Here is a 16,400-nt window from a genome sequence, read left to right as displayed (position 1 = left end):
GCTGGCATGCTTGAATAGCATGGTTTGTGCCACACAGGAATGAGTTATCAACTCTGAAAATGCTTGTGCATGTTTAAAATGACCAAAATATTTGTGTAAACTATACTAAGTTTCTTACTTGGTTTTATTTGCCGCTTACAAGGGGATCAAGGTAACTCTTTCCTCTTTTATTGTCACAAGATCACCTGTTGATTTATTTTGTTAATGTATATTTTGAGCTTTTATTTGCCTGGTTGAGTTGTAGGGGGTTTGTTTGTTTACTTTCGATTTGTTTACTTTCGATTTTGTTTTGCTCTTCTAGAGTCCAACTTTCTGTGCTATATAATGTTGCAATAAATACACCAACTCTATGCTTTGTGAAATGTCGCCCTTGAAATACCCCAAAGATTATATCACCACAGAAAAAGCAGCTCAGATTAAATAAAAAGGAATAAGTTATCATTTACTGTTTGCATCTGAAGTGATTTTTTTGCCAAGTAAGGATTAATTATACAAGGATTACAATGCAAGTACAGCAGGCATTTCAGATGTATTAATTATATTCGTTTTTTGTTTTCTCTGTGTTTGTTTCAGGCCACCAGTTAGCAGAGCTGCTCCTCAGCCTGAGAAACTGCAAAAGAATGATATCAACAAAAAAAAGAAAGTGGTTGAGGTCAGGCTTAGCACTTTTTTTCTTCTTCTTCTTCTTTTTTTTTTTTTTTTTTGTAGTTTTAATGCTTATTGGGTGAATTTCACCCATACTTTGAGTGCAGACTAAAGTCATATATAGGCCTGGTTGTGACTCTCTGTACATCCCTAATTTACACAGACATTTGCCATATTAAACATGTAAATAACTAGTTACACATTGGTTATTTGCACATGCAGTTATCATGACTGCATACGAAATCAAAATGGTGCCCTCAAATTATACTTTTTTTTGCGTATTATAGAGTGCACATTTTTCTGAAAATGTAGTCCCTAATTTTAAAAATATATGTTCACTATACGCACTGAGCAAGCCAAATGCTATAGCTATCTATGGATACCATTTGCAGCAGTTACCTGGTCTGTCAATATCACATTGGTTTTAAAAATAATCTGTACTATGCCCATCAATGATCCACACACTAGTTGCCTTCAGTGCCTCGGGAAGGTACATATTAAAGAGAAGTGCAGGATCTGCAAAAACTTCAGACCTTTCACTCTCAAAGACAGGGACATCAGATTAAAAGCCCTATTAATGGAGGCTGCCCTGTGCTCTGCATCAGAACCATGCCACTCCAACTCAGCACTGAGCACCCCGGTATTGGTGTGGAGTGCTCCCCCAGAACTGGGATCTTCCTGGCACTGCTCCCCCTCTTCCATGTCTAAGAGGAAGCGTAAGAAGTCGCAGTCTAACTGAGGTTGTTCCCCGGCACCATGTACAACTATCCGGGAAACTGGAATCCCCACATGAATTGAGACCCCTGCCGGGCTACTTATCTTCCCTGGAGCCACTTTGGGCAGTGGCTATTCCACCCAGGACACCGAGCCCAAATCAGGATTCACCACTGACTCCCATGAGTGGTCGGGGCCTGCAACATTTCTTGGTGGCTTCAACGCCGGAGGCGTTCCGAGCGGCAAAAGACTGGATGTCTCTCCTGGTGCCACTCATGCCTCGGGATCTGTGCCCATCTTCAGCGGACCCCTCGAATGCGGGTTCCCTCTACAGGGAAGCCCACGATGAGACCCTCCCATCTGGGCCTCCAACATGGCACCAATCTCCTTCGTGGCACTGATCTCCTTCACAGCACCGATCCCTAGCCCATTGCTCCCCATCACCACGTCGTCACTCTCCAGCCGGCCAATCTCTGCCTGCCTGGCACCCATCCCTGGCACCACAAAGTGCATCTCTGGCACCAAGATGCCAGTTGTTGTCTCCAAGGCATCTCTCCCCATCATGACGTCTGTCTCCAATCAGCCAGGTACCAACTAGCATCTGGCAGCTTCAACCCCACCCTGGTATCCCAGGGAGAAGTCTGGGTGCGAGTGTGAGCCCTCCTGACCCCCGAGGCATCGTCGGCACTGATCCCATGGGCCGGAACTGTGACAGGCCCACCGTGGGGCCCCTGGCAGTCCACCCAATAGCCACCCCAATGGCAATATTGGGCCCCCTGGGGGTTTCTGCCCACGATGGGTTCATATTCAAACCCCTCTGTGGTTTCTAAGGGCCAGAGCTTAGCTTCAGCACTACAGGCACCAGTGCTACAGGCAATGTACAGGCATCGGACTCAGAGCTGTCCCTTGGCACCAAGATTCTGGCGGCCCCTACACAATTGGCACCTGTGGCAGAGGAGGAACCAGCCACACCATCTATAGCTGCCTCCTCCTCCTCTTCCCTGGATGAGGCAGTGACCGGGCCTGCCAACCGTTTGCCACCTGACGACTTCCGTGCCCGTCAAGAGCTGCTCAAAAGAGCGGCCTCCAACTTGGGACTGCAAATCAACGTTCTCAAGGAACTGGCTGAGAGCCTATATGACATCTTGGCTGTAGTAGTTCTTTCTAAGGTGCACGACAGAGGTGCTAAAACTAGTAAAAGCATTGTGGCAAATGCCGTCTTCTCTGCGCCCCACTTCAAAGAGGGCAGAGAAAAAGTACTATGTCCTGGCCCAGGAGTTTGAGTACATGTATTCCCACCCTCCCACAGGTCACGGTGGTCTCAACGGCCAATGAAAGAGATAAACGCTAACAAACTAGATCTTTTTGGAAGTTTATTCGACAGCCAGTTTCCAGTTATGTATCGCTAAGGCTAAGATTTTGTCATGGATATTTTTAGAAAAAGTCATGGATAGATCATGGGCAATAAACAAAAATTCCTGGAAGCCTATGACCTGAACCTGACTTTCGCTAAATATGTTCCTGAAAAAATGGGGTGGCGGGTTCAGCACCCATTGCTGCCTGGAGTCCCGGGTCCTCCACCACTGCGGTGAGTGGGAGCTCTGGGGTCCCCCCCATGCAATGGCTGATCAGCTCTGGGTGGGGCCCACTGCCCACGGCAACAGGTTGCTCAGAGGGTTCCCTGCCATGTGTGGCGAGCGGGAGCTCCAGGGTCTCCCACCACCCTTGGGGACTGGCCTGCTGCAGGGTACCCTCGCCCCCTATGGTGGCTGGGGGTTTCAGGGGGTTCGCCTGCTGGAGCTGGACAGCTGCAGGATTCTCCTACAGCATCTGGGAACTGCTGGGTCCCCCCACCATGGGTGGGCAACTGTAGGGGGTCCCCCAAATACCTGCCACAGGTAGGCAGCTGCATGGGATCCCTCTGCCTCCCACTACAGCTGGGCAGCTGCAGGGTCCACCCTCCATGGCTGGGCAGCTGCGTGGGGATCCCCCCCAACCCACCATGGCTGGGAGGTGTAATGTCCCCCCATAAGGGTAAGGGCTGGGAGCTGCAGGGGAGCCGGCTAGGAGATCCAGCCCCAAGGCAGAAAATGTCACGGAGGTCTGTCGAAGTCATGGGTTCTGTAACTTCCATGACCTCCGTGACATAATTGTAGTCTTAGGTATTGCCAACCAGCAAGCTCTACTGGGGCGATACAATAATAACACTTGGAACTAGATGGTCACGTTTTCACAAACTCCCTGTCTGAAGAGGCAAGACAGGAGTTCTCGGCCATCTTGGAGGAGGTTAAGGCGGTGGCCAAGGCCTCTCTTCAGGCGGCACTGAATGCAGCTGACAGTGCCTCACAATCTATGTCTTCAGCTGTGACCATAAGGCATAATTCATGGCTGAAGTCTTCTGGGCTTTCAAACAAGGACCAACTCTCTTTTCGCAGCAAATGGACACTAGGCTGCACAGGCTAAAGAACTTGAAGGCCAGCCTCCACTTCCTCCAGTTGTATAAACTTTAGGCCACTAGGAGACAGTTCCAGCCACCTCCACTGCCACCCAGATATCCGGGTTCACTTCACCAGCCCTCCTATAGAAAGAGGGGTAGAGGCTATAAGCTGCGGCAATTGGCCCTGTCTTCCTCAGCCTCCCAACTGGGCCCTGCTCACCACCAAGGTGGCTCAGGGCAGTCATTTTAAAGGTGTACCCAGCTGAGGGTTTGCACCAGACTTGCACCTGGATCCAGCCCCTCCTCTATTCCTGAATCAGCTTTTCCCATTCCTTACTGCTTGGTCCAGAATCACCTTGGACCATTGGGTGCTCAACACCATAAAATCTGGTTACATCCTACAGTTTTCCTCCATCCCTCCCTCTGGCCCCCCTTCCCTGTCCCTCTTCAGAGACCGTTCTCACAAGTAACTCCTCACCCAGGAGGTGGAGACCCTCTTGCAGATAGGGGCCATGGAGGACATCCCTCAGAACATGTTCACAGTATTTCCTAATCCCGAAGGCTAAAGGGGGCCTCAGACCCTTTCTAGACCTGCGTTACCTCAGCAAATATCTCAAAAAGTTGACATTTTGCATGGTCTCTCTGACTTCCATCATCCCCTCTCTGGATCCAGGAGACTTGTTCGCCGCCCTCGATTTGAAGGATGCATATTTCCACATTTCTATTTTCCACTGACACAGGAGATTCCTCTGTTTTGTGGTGGGCCAGAGTCATTACCAGTTTACGGCACTGACCTTCAGTCTGGTCTCCGCTCCAAGGGTCTTCATGAAATGTATGGTGGTAGAGGCCACCTACCTGAGGTGGAAAGGCATACAGATTTATCTGTACCTAGATGACTGGCCAATCAGAGGCAGATCGTGGGTCCAGGTCCAACATAGCCTTGTGTTGGTGCGAGCCATTTGTCAGGAACTCAGCCTGCTTATAAATGAGCAAAAATCAACTCTTACCCCTGTTCAGTGGATACAATTTATTGGGGCAGTGCTAGATTCTACCTATGCCAAGGCCTCCCTACCAGAGTCACAGTTCAAGGCTACGACAGACTTCATCACCCATATGAGAGCTCATCCGCTCATAACTGCCCAGGTGTGCTTCAAACTACAGGGCCACATGGCAGCATGTACTTATGTGCTCCGACATGCTCACCTACACCTCAGACCACTGCAGGCATGGTTGGCCTCAGTGTATGCCCCTGCCAGACAGAATCTGGACCTAATGGTCACAGTTCAACCACACATTCTGTCATCCCTGGTGTGGTGGACGGACCTGCATGTGATATTGGAGAGGGTCCCCTTCATAACCCACTCCCCATCAGTGACACTGGTTTCTGATGCTTCAGACTTAGGGTGGGGAACTGATGTCAGCACTCAAGGTCTCTGGTTGCAGGAGGAACACTCCCTACACATAAATATCAGGGAACTCTGAGTGATTTGCCTGGCTTGCCAGGCATTCCTTCTCTACCTGAGAGGCTGGGTAGTCCAAGTTCTAATAGACAATACCATTGCTATGTTTTATATCAACAAGCAGGGTGGAGCCTGCTCCTCAGCCCTGTGTCAGGCTGTGGGACTTCTCCATCCAACATACCATTCATCTTGTAGCACCGCACTTCGCAGGGGCCAGGAATGCAGTAGCAGATCTCCTCAGCAGGTTCTTCTCATCTCACCATGAGAGGTCACTCCATCCAGAGGTGGTCAATTTGATCTTCCACAGGTGGGGGACTCCCCAGGCGGACCTGTTTGTCTCCAGGAAGAACAGAAAATGCTATCGATTCTGTTTGATCTGAGGGATCAACAGCAGTTCCCTGTCTGATATCTTTTTGTTCCCATGGTCAGGGGCCTTCCTCCTGATTCCATTGATGCCCAGGACCTTCTTAAAGATCAAGTGGGACAGAGCAAAGATTATCCTGATAACTCCTGTGTGGCCACACCCAACCCTGGTTTGGCATGCTGTTGCAGCTCTCAACAGCAGCGCTGCTAGAGCTCCCGCTCTGGCCGGACTTACTGTCCCAGAATCATGGTCATATGCTGCACTCAAACCTAGCATCCCTGCATCTGACAACGTGGCTGCTGCATGGCTGAATGAGAAGGAACAAGCATGCTTAACTCAAGTCCAGCAAGTCCTGATGGGTAGCAGAAAGCCCTCCACAAGGGCAACGTACCCAGCCAAATGGAAATGCTTTTCATGTTGGGCCTCAGATCAGAATCTGTCTCCTGACCTGACCTCACTACAGTCCATCCTAGACTACCTGCTGCACCTCAAGCACCAAGGCCTAGTGCTCTCATCTATCAAAGTCCACTTGGCAGCCATATTGGCCTTCCACCCTCTGGTTCAGGGCAAATCTGTTTTCTACCATGCTATGAGAACTAGATTTCTCAGAGGCTTGGAGCACCTTTATCCTCAAGTTCGCGACCCTATCCCGGCTTGGGACCTGAACCTGGTACCGTCAAGGCTCACAGGGCCTCCCTTTGAGCCATTGGCCTCGTGCTCACTGCTGCTCCTCTCATGGAAGGTCTCCTTCTATATTGTAATCACTTTGGCCTGAAAAGTGTCCACAATTAGAGCGCTCATGTGGGAACCACCCTATACTGTGTTCTACAAGAATAAGGTCCAGCTTCAGCCCCACCCAGCCTTCTTACTGAATGTGGTATCACAATTTCACAATAATCAGAACATTTTCCTCCTGGTGTTCTTTCCAAAACCTCATAAATCCAGTGAAGAACTAGATTACACACCCTGGATGTTAGATGGGCCTTAGCCTTTTACATCAAGAGGATCTGACCCTTCTGAAAATCGACTCAGCTCTTTGTCGCAGTGGCAGATAGGATGAAAGGTCTGCCCGTCTCTTTGCAGAGAATCTCTTCATGGATTACAGCCTGCATCAAGTTTTGTTATGAATAGATAAAGGTACCCACCACCGGCAGTTGTAACCACCCATTCCATGAGAGCGCAGGCCTCAGCAGTTTTCCTGGCCCAGGTACTGATTCAAGACATCTGTAGAGCCACTACTTGGTTGGCTGTCCATACCTTTGTGTCCCATTATGCCATCATCCAACAGGCCTGGGACAATGCCAGTCCCAGTAGAGCACTGTGGCAGGCTGCATGTCCGTGAACTCTTAGCCCACCTCCAGGGATACTGCTTGTGAGTCACCTAACATGGAATCGACATGAGCAAGCACTCAAAGTAGAAAAAACAGTCGCCTACCTTTCATAACTGTTGTTCTTTGAGATGTGTTGTTGATGTCCATTCCATGACCCGTCCATCACCACTGTCGGATTCGATGGCAAGAAGGAACTTCATATGGTGGCGCCTCATATTTTGGCGTATAGGTGGGGCACTCCAGAAAGCATCCAAAGCCAGCCCTACAGATACCACTAGGGGGAAAACTTCCAACAGCCATGCACGTGAGCACGCACACACCTAACGTGGAATGGACATGAGCAACACATCTCGAAGAATAACAATTATGAAAGGTAGATAACTGTTTTTTACACATAACTTTTGCACTGTAATTTCCTTGTATTAATTTGGGTGAAAAATAAATGTAGATGTTTGTTGACCTTAAATTTACCTTGAATAGACCTTAAAGAAACAACCAGTTTATAGCTGACTGATTTATTTAAGAATCAGAATATGAATTCAGTGGTCTAGTCAGCCAGTAGTATTGTAGATAGTCAATGAAAATATCATCCTCAAAATAGTAGAATAGGGAAATTTTACTAATTATTGTTTAATTATTTCTTTGCCTCCCAAAATATTTGCTTGTCTAATTGGTTTAGCACCCCACTTTATCTGATCCAAACATGGTTTTTAACTCCCTTGTTTGTTTTTATTCCACTATCTAATCTTTTTTCTTTACTTAACTAGGAGCTGGCTTTAGACCATGTTTTTGGATACAGAGGATTTGATTGTCGCAACAACCTTCATTACCTCAATGATGGTGCTGATATTATTTTCCACACAGCTGCAGCAGGCATAGTTCAAAATATTTCCACGGGTAATTCACAATGAAACAGTACTGTGAAATTAAAAAAACAAAAACAAGCCCCCAAAAACACAAACAAAAAAATCTATGGCCAAGACAACCTTTTCATTCAACAATCATAATTTTGTCACTTTCTACATATCTTTTTTCTTTTTGTATCCTGGTAGGGAATTCATGTAAATTAGCCTATCGTTGTTGGTTACTGTACTGTAGTATGAATGTAATAGGATTCCACTGTTTTTTGTGAAGCCACCCTGTTCCTGTGAGCATATGTAGCTCCTGTAAGAGATGCTATGCAAATCCTTGCAGGCTTTTGTGACTGTCCCTTGTTAAAATACACCCTGAATATAAGAGAGATGGTAGTGGCGCTCTAGGAAAGAGGGCCTAGGGTTGAGTTGAATAAGGTTACCATATTTCAGGTTCTCAAAAAGAGGGAGCCTGTGGGAGTATAGTTGGGAGAGCTAGAGGGGGTACCTGTGGCATGGGTACTCACTGGAGATGGGGCACAATGTCATGCCCTGTCATGGTGGCAAGGCGGCTAGCACAAGCTCAGGACACAGCGCCAGCCATCAATCACCACATTCCTGCAAGACCCCCCACCCCAGGGATGGGAAATGGGGCCTGGGTGGGTGGGATACAGGAGCTATGGCTTTCAGGGGAATGGACCAATCAGCTGTGAATGCAGCGGAGGAAACAACAAAGGAGAGGACCTACTGGGGCACTTTCTGAGCTGCAGCTTGTCTATCTGCAGAAATCCTGGATATTTCCTGTTGTTTGAAAAATCCACCCAGAGAGATAAAGGAAGCTCAAAAAAGAGGCAATGTCTGGGAAAACCAAGACATATGGTAACCCTAGGGCTGAACAGTCCTCAAGAATGAACCCCAGGAGGAGCCCAACCTGTTTCATTTTGATTTACTTTTTTAATATAATCAAATCCCAGGAAAAGAGTAGTTTTTACTCATTTGCACAATGTGGGTATGTTGTGTTTTGGAGAGGATAAGAAAACAACCTTCCTTCATATAACAAACAGGAGGAGGCGCAAGGAGAAGTCTGGCCATGCTCCACAGCCCCAACCAGTGTTTAATTTGTAATGAAAGAGGTGCTGGGGCTCAAGCAGTTTTTTTTACTTTCATAACTGACGCAGCAAGCTCAGAGGTGCTGGGGCTATGAACTGCCAAGCCTAGAGGTGCCGGGGCTCAGCCTTGGCAAGCGCTGGCACAAATTAAGCACTAGCCCCAACCCTTTCAGATGCCCCAGATTTCCATGGAGAAATACACTTGGGAGTTAATGCTGCTTTTAGCTGTATTTACTCTCTCTCAGTTCCAGGCCTTATCTACACTAGAGTTTTGTCGACACAAGTTACTCCGACAATCAAAAACCGATATAATTATATCACTTGTGCATGTTCACACAACGTTCCTTCTGTTGGCGGAGCGTGTCTGCATTTGGTGCGCTAGCATTGACAATGAGAACAGTGCACTGTGGATAGCTATTCCACTGTGCTACTCACCACCTTCTGCAGAAAGGAGTTGTGGGAAGGTGGAGTGGATCACAGTGCATCATGGGCGTAGGCTCAATATTTTTTCTATCCCAACATTCCATGGTCTTCTGACTGCATTTCATGCCATTTTTAATGGTCCTTGATTACTGTGCACCTGCCATCTCTGCCTGAAAGGATGGATCTTGCACTGCTTTCTATTGTTGTGGTCACTGTTATGAATACATACTGGCTGCTCATTCAGTATATCATGAGCACTCAATCCGAACAGGCATCCAAGGTGCCTCATCTGCTGTTACCATGGAAAGAAACACCACTTTTGGCATTGATGGAGCAGCTGCACACGGTGGACCGTCGCTTTTGGGCTTGAGAAATAAGCATAGAGTGATGGAATTGCATCATTATGCAGGTCTGGGATGATGAGAGGTGGCTGCAGAACTTTCAGATGCAGAAAGCCACCTTCCTGGAACTGTGTGTGGAGCTCGCCCCAACACTGCAGCACAAGGACACCAAAATGAGAGCAGCCCTCTTGGTGGAGAAGTGCGTGGCAATCACTGTGTGGAAACTGGCAACTCCAGACTGCTACCAGTCAGTCATGTTTCGGTCTGGAGTTAGGAAGTCTACTGTTGGGATTGCGTTAACACAAGTGTGCAGGGCCATTAATCACATCCTGCAACAAAGAACTGTGACTCTTGGCAATGTGTGTGAAATAGTGGATTGCTTTACAGCAATGGGATTCCCTAACTGCGGTGGGGTGATTGATGACTAGCATATCCCAATCTTGGCCCTGGACCATCTTGCGACAGAGTACATCTATAGAAAGGGGTACTTCTCTATGGTAGTGCAGATGCTTATGGATCACCATGGTCGTTTCACTGACATCAACACGGGGTGGTCAGGAAAGATGCATGACTCATACATCTTCAGGAACACTGGCCTATACAGAAAGCTGCAAGCAGAGACTTTATTTCCAGACCAGAAGATTTCAATGGGGGATGTTGAAATGCCCATAGTGATCTTGGGAGACTCAGCATACTCCTTGCTCCCATGGCTCATGAAGCCTTACACTGGAAACCTGGACAGAAGCAAGGAGCACTTCAACAATAGGTTAAGCAGGTGCAGAATGACCATTGAATGTGCATATGACAGATTAAAAGCACGCTGGGGCTGCCTTTATGGCAGGTTTGACCTAAATGATCATAGCAGCCTGCTTTGTGCTCCATAATATTGTGAGACTAAGAGTAAAAAGTATCTCGCAGGAATGGATGGAGCACAGAGGCAGATCACCTGGCAGCTGATTCTGAGCAGCTGGATACCCAGGCTATTAGAGGGGCGCAACGGGAGGCTATTTGAATCAAGGAGACTTCGAGGCACCATTTTGACAATGAGCACCAGTAATGTAAGTCTTTTTATATAGCACTCTGCCATGCTTTGTTAACTTGCTGCCTTGCATGAAAATTTTGATGATTCCTGACTATAATTTGTAGTCTGCAGATGTTCCAGTTGCTATTGTATATTAATTCCAGCAGCAACCACCGTTTGTAGGATACAAATAAAGATTATCTTTCAGAGAGTATGTTTTTATTAAAAGCCAATTAACAATACACAGAAAATGCTTGGTGGAAAGAGAGATAACAGTGAAGGGCAGTATCCTGATATAGGCTCTAATAGCTGTGTATAACTCCAGCTATCATTTTGGAAGCTGTCTGAAGAAGTGGGGTGAATGGGGTACTGAGACGGGCCAGGAAGATGAAAGGAATGAGTGGGAGCAGTTTGGGGAGGATGTGGCAAGCAGTGCCATATCAGCTGTGGGGGTGAGCATGCATACAGTACGATTACGGACTTCGACATTTCTGTTTGCTCCTCTATCACATTTATCATCTGTGCAGGCGCTCTCCTGGCTCTCCTTACCACCCTGCTTTCTAATTTTCATTTAAAGTCTTTCTCTATGCCCTGTGTTCTTGTTTTTTGGCATCTGAGGATTGGTGCACCTCTCAAAACATGTCCTCCTTATCCGGCAGAGGCATTCCCACCGGTGTGTAGGGGGTTCTTTGAAGGCCACATCTGCATAAGCACAAGAAACAGAAGCATGATGGTTATTGCAGCACTGAATCATTACAATAAAATACACCTCTTTTAAAATATGAATCAGTTTTTCACTGTGCCTTGGCAAGCACACAGCTTGGCGAACACCATAAACATGGTGAGTTTGCCTGGAAGAAGGCGGGAGGCACTTAAAATGGGGCAAAGAATCTAGGTGTTTTTTTAAGGATCACTGCAAGGGAGTAGGGATAAAATTACAAATTCTGCCACCATTTTCAACAGGCAGGGGTCATTGAAGCCAATATCATGAGGGTAAGAAAGGGTGCATCTCCTGTATGCATGCGGCTTCAGACTGGGTCCATACACTGCTCATTATGTGCCACTTTGGTCCCTGCACAGATGGTTGCCAGTTGGGGCAGGAAAGTTTCCCACAATGGGGAAAGGAACAAAGCAGCTCTGCCAAGGAACCTTCAGCAGAGGATTGGCAAGTACCTCCAGAAAAGTTTCCTAGAGATCTCTCTGGAGGATTCCTGTGAAATCTCAGTGTGCATTAACACATGTTCCATCCTACTGCGTAGCTGCACAGGGGAATGTGAAGCCCATGCCAGTGCAGCTAGTCTTGTACATTTCTATCCCTTAACCCGCTTCTATCATATAGCAAAGCAAAGGACAGCTCTACCTCAAGGAGCAGCATCAACTCAAAAGACTAGTTACCACAGCTCCCATCTTCTGCATCATGTACACCATAGATGGAGTACTGGAACTGGCTCAAACCCTCCTGGACTGAGAAGAGGTCCTGGCTCACCACAGTACCAGACAAGCCTGTCACCTGTCCCATCTTGTCCTCCAACTTGACCTTCTCATCCAGCATTTCATCCTCAGGATTGAGCCCACTGTCCGCTGTTTCCAGCCCCATCCCCACAAAGTATCCTGGGTCTCTTGGCAGTGGAGGTGGGGTTGCTATAGGGATATTAAAGAAGGTACTAACAGTGATTCCCCCAGTTTCACCAAGTGGCAGTGGAGGTGGGGTTGCTGTAGGGATATTAAAGAAGGTACTAACAGTGACCTCCCCGTTTCACCAAGTACAAAAATCTTTTAGTTCTTCTGTTAAAACTTGTAAGCTCATGTCTGTAGAAACCATTGATCATATCTGTTCTGTGAAAGATACTCTATTACTATGTAAGATTTACAAACAAGTTAATTGACTTTGTTCTTGAAGTAAACACTATGCTAGCCTTAAGCTGTAATTGTTACAAAGTAAACAAACAGATCCCCACCCTCTGTAACTACAGGACCGGGAGTCTTCTATGAATTAACACACATCCTGAGAGTGGTGGAGACAGTAAATTAAAATATGGTTAAGATATGGAATGTATGTTGATGAATGCTTGATGTGCATGAACGGTTAGGGAGGTGCCAGCCTAGAAAGGGAGTATCCATCGGCTGAAGAATGTGTCAAGTGGACCACCAGACAACCCCCAGAGGGTAAACTGGGATCCACCCCAACACCTAGAAGGATGAGAAACACAAACTTTGAACAGTGTGAAGCCATCAGGAATGTGCCACTTTAGACAATGTGGAGCCACCAGGAATGTGCCATCTGCTGACTGAGTCAGCAACAGCAGGATGAAACAGCTCCCATAGACTAACATAGGAATTAATTTTCCCCTCTCCATCCAAAGTCATCCTTGAGGGGATAATTTGCTAAATGAACTTCACAAAGCTTTAGTGTTCCTTGGGCCCCTCTCACAGGTTTCTCCATTTAAGAAAGAGATCTGAGCTATCCATTGATCAACTTTGTTCTTGCCCTGAAGTTATAGGGAGATGGTGGCTACAGGCTGTGGCCCTTGGGCTGCTCCCTAGTTATCCCTGATTGTGACTATTTGAAAAAGAGCAGTCTTTTTGTGAACAGTTTTAAAACTCTTTTTACAGCAAGTTTGTGCTGTATTTTAAGTAACGATTGCCCTGCCTCCCATCCTTCCCCTTGATTGTTTAGTGTGGCCCATAGCAATGGACTGCTGCCATTGCTGAAATACTATTTTTAATAAAACCTTATTTGAATTTTCTTAGGAAGTCAGAGTTTCTATCTGGAGCATACCGATGATATTCTCTGCCTCACTGTGAACCAGCACCCGAAATATAAAAATGTTGTGGCTACCAGCCAGATTGGTAAGTGATTCTTCATATTAACAAAGTATTACTTAAAATTTGTCCGGGGGACTGATTAATTGGGGCTGGATGCATTCATATTTAGGAATCTGAGAATTATCAGAGTTACTTTCCCCAGATTATCCTTTCACCCTTAATGAGATCACCAACTTTCAGCATTTTCTTATTATTTAAATGTCTGTCATCTCTAATTGTGAGCACTGAATTTTAGATCATGGGATATCATGTCTTATAATAGTGTGAAAAACAAAAAAATTTAATAGGACTGCTAGTATTGCTGGTAATCCTCTCATTTATAAAGAGCCCACTTTCTTGGTCGCACCAAGCCACTGTTCAGCAGTATAACAAACAACAAAGAGTCCTGTGGCACCTTATAGACTAACAGATGTGTCACATGCGTCTGATGAAGTCGGTATTCACCCACGAAAGCTTATGCTCCAAAACGTCTTTTGGTCTATAAGGTGCCACAGGACTCTTTGTTGCTTTTTACAGATCCAGACTAACACGGCTACCCCTCTGATACTTGACAGTATTACAAAGACATTCCTGAACAATGAAAGCATTACAATGAAACCACCTTCATAAAACCTCAGAAAGTGACGCAGAATAAGAGAAAACCGCAAAGAACTCCCTTTAGCAGTAAAAAACAGTTTGAGCCCCAATTCTGAAATCTTATTTATGTGAGTAATCTTTACTCACATGAGTGGTCTCAGTCAGGGCCGTCCTTAGGATTTATGGTGCCCTAGGCAGGATTATTAAACTGGTGCCCCTGTGCCTGTCTTGCTCTTAGCAACACAAACATAAGCTTACACTATTGGAAAACTTGCCACATGCATGTTATTAAAACCAGTTTAACGTAGTTAAGCACACTGTAATGCTGATGGACTAGCACTAAAGAAGTAGCACTATAGAAAAAATTCTGATTTTACAGAATGATGCAAATAATATAATTTTTTAAATTTGTCAACATTTTATTGGAAAGTTATATGAAGCGGTATTGAAACAAGGATTTGTTTTTAATTAAAAGCAATCTTTCTGGCTTTTTTGGATGCAAAATCAGGAATAATGTCATCGTATGACAAAGACAAAGTGATGTCTTGTTTGATTGCAAGAATAGCAAGACCAGTCAAGTGTTCCTGACTCCTTGTAAAGCGGAGATAGTTTTTAATGAGTTTTAGTTTTGAGAAACTCCATTCTCCTGATGCTACTGTTACAGGAATTGTCAGCAGAATACAAGTGGCAATGTACACGTTAGGATATATGTCAACAAGTTTGCTGGTATGAGTAAACTGTACAATGTCCATCATCGATTTTGCATGTGGCAACACGGATGACAGTATACTCAATTCTTCATACAGATCAAGTCCATTTAAATCAAAACAATAGCCGTGCTTCAGGAGGCTTTCTGGGTCAGGGGTCCCCAGCACGGTGCCATGGCCCCCGCAGGGCTCTCAGTGTACTGGCCAGCAGACAAGCATCTGCTGAAATGCCAGCGAAATTCGACGGCGATGCCTCTGGATGAGGCATCTCTTGCTGCCAATAAGCAGCGTCATCCAGAGGCATCGCCGCTGAAATGCCGCCGAATTTTGGCGGCATTTTGGTGGATGCTCATCCACTGCCACGGTCCTTTGTCTGGCGGGCGCCAGACGAAAAAGGTTGGGGACCACTGCTCTAGGTTCTTGCACTTTGTCATTAGTTGCCCTTGTTGTCCTATTTTGTTGAATTTAGTCCTGCTCAGCCCACTACCAGCTGAGTGAATGGAACCCCAGGCTGACAGCGGGTTGAGTGGCTCAGCCAGGGTCTCAGCCGCCGGCCTTCTCAGACTGCTGCCAGCCTGGGGTTTCTTGGGGGTCCCCAGGCCAGCAGTGGGTGCTGAGTGGGGCCAGTGACCAGGATCCCGGGTGGCAATGGGGCAGCCGCCAGAACCCCAGAGCAGTGGTAGGCTCAGTCTCTCAGCCTGCTGCTGTGTGCCATCAAAAATCAGCTCGTGTGCCACCTTTGGCACGTGTGCTGTAGGTTGCCGACCCCTTCTCTATACATTAGTAAGGAGATGAGCATATTACAGTTGTGGAGGGCTCTATTTAGCAGTAACAGGGCTATAGGAAAGTCAGTCAACATTTTTTGTTTCTCTGATGAAAACTGGCCCACTCCCTTCCCCATACCAAACTTGTCACAAATAATTGTCAACTTAATTTTCTGTTTTTGCCTAAGATATTGATTTTTAAAAAAAAATATATTGAAATTGAATTCAGGATTGTTAGCAAGCATTTTTGGGGACCAAATTTGCTAAATGACAATCTAAATGGAAACACAGTACTGCTTTCATGCTTGACTCAGCCCGCAGCCCGCTGGTCCAACAGCTGCAGTAGAGGAGGAGATAGGTGGAAAACTGCAGGACCCCAAAATCCACCTCTTGGGATGCAGAGTGGCAACAGCAGCAGCAAACCCTCAGATCTGATCACATGCCAATGTGCACCACCGCCAGTCCAACTGACCATGGTGAAATTAGCACAGCATCTGATCTCAGGGACAGGGCACCCATGAAGCCACAGCAGCTCCCCCCAGATGAGATGGATCACTGCCAGCCCAGGGGAGAGACACGCTTTCCAGCTAGGGTGTCCAGATCCAGATATCCTGATTTTATAGGGCCAGTCCCGATATTTGGGGCTTTGACTTATATAGGTACCAATTGCCACCAGCTAGGGTGACCAGACAGCAAGTGTGAAAAACCGGGACGGGAGTGTGGGGGAATAGGAGCCTATATAAAAAAAGACCCCAAAATCGGGACTATCCCTATAAAATCGGGACATCTGGTCACCCTATAGGTATATTCCTTCCCTCACCCCTTCCCAGA

At 46.6% G+C, this 16,400-nt stretch overlaps 2 protein-coding genes across 4 annotated transcripts in view; both read left to right on the top strand.

Moving 5' to 3' along the window:
* Positions 1 to 16,400, top strand: part of RPS27A (ribosomal protein S27a) — a 391,102-nt gene that overhangs the window by 125,109 nt on the left and 249,593 nt on the right. The gene's annotated exons all lie outside the window — the stretch shown is intronic.
* The window catches only part of EML6 (EMAP like 6), a 371,399-nt gene that overhangs the window by 328,580 nt on the left and 26,419 nt on the right, over positions 1 to 16,400 (top strand). For all 3 annotated transcript variants that reach the window (XM_050951702.1, XM_050951703.1, XM_050951704.1), the window contains 3 exons: positions 574 to 652; positions 7,719 to 7,848; positions 13,448 to 13,546. In XM_050951702.1, the coding sequence (XP_050807659.1) occupies positions 574 to 652; positions 7,719 to 7,848; positions 13,448 to 13,546 (308 nt within the window). The remainder of the gene's footprint in view (positions 1 to 573; positions 653 to 7,718; positions 7,849 to 13,447; positions 13,547 to 16,400) is intronic.

This window comes from Gopherus flavomarginatus, chromosome 4 (assembly GCF_025201925.1).
Source record: "Gopherus flavomarginatus isolate rGopFla2 chromosome 4, rGopFla2.mat.asm, whole genome shotgun sequence".
In the NCBI taxonomy this organism is placed as follows: domain Eukaryota; kingdom Metazoa; phylum Chordata; order Testudines; family Testudinidae; genus Gopherus; species Gopherus flavomarginatus.
Note: the sequence above shows the minus strand (reverse complement) of the source record. Positions and strands in the feature narration are given on the sequence as shown.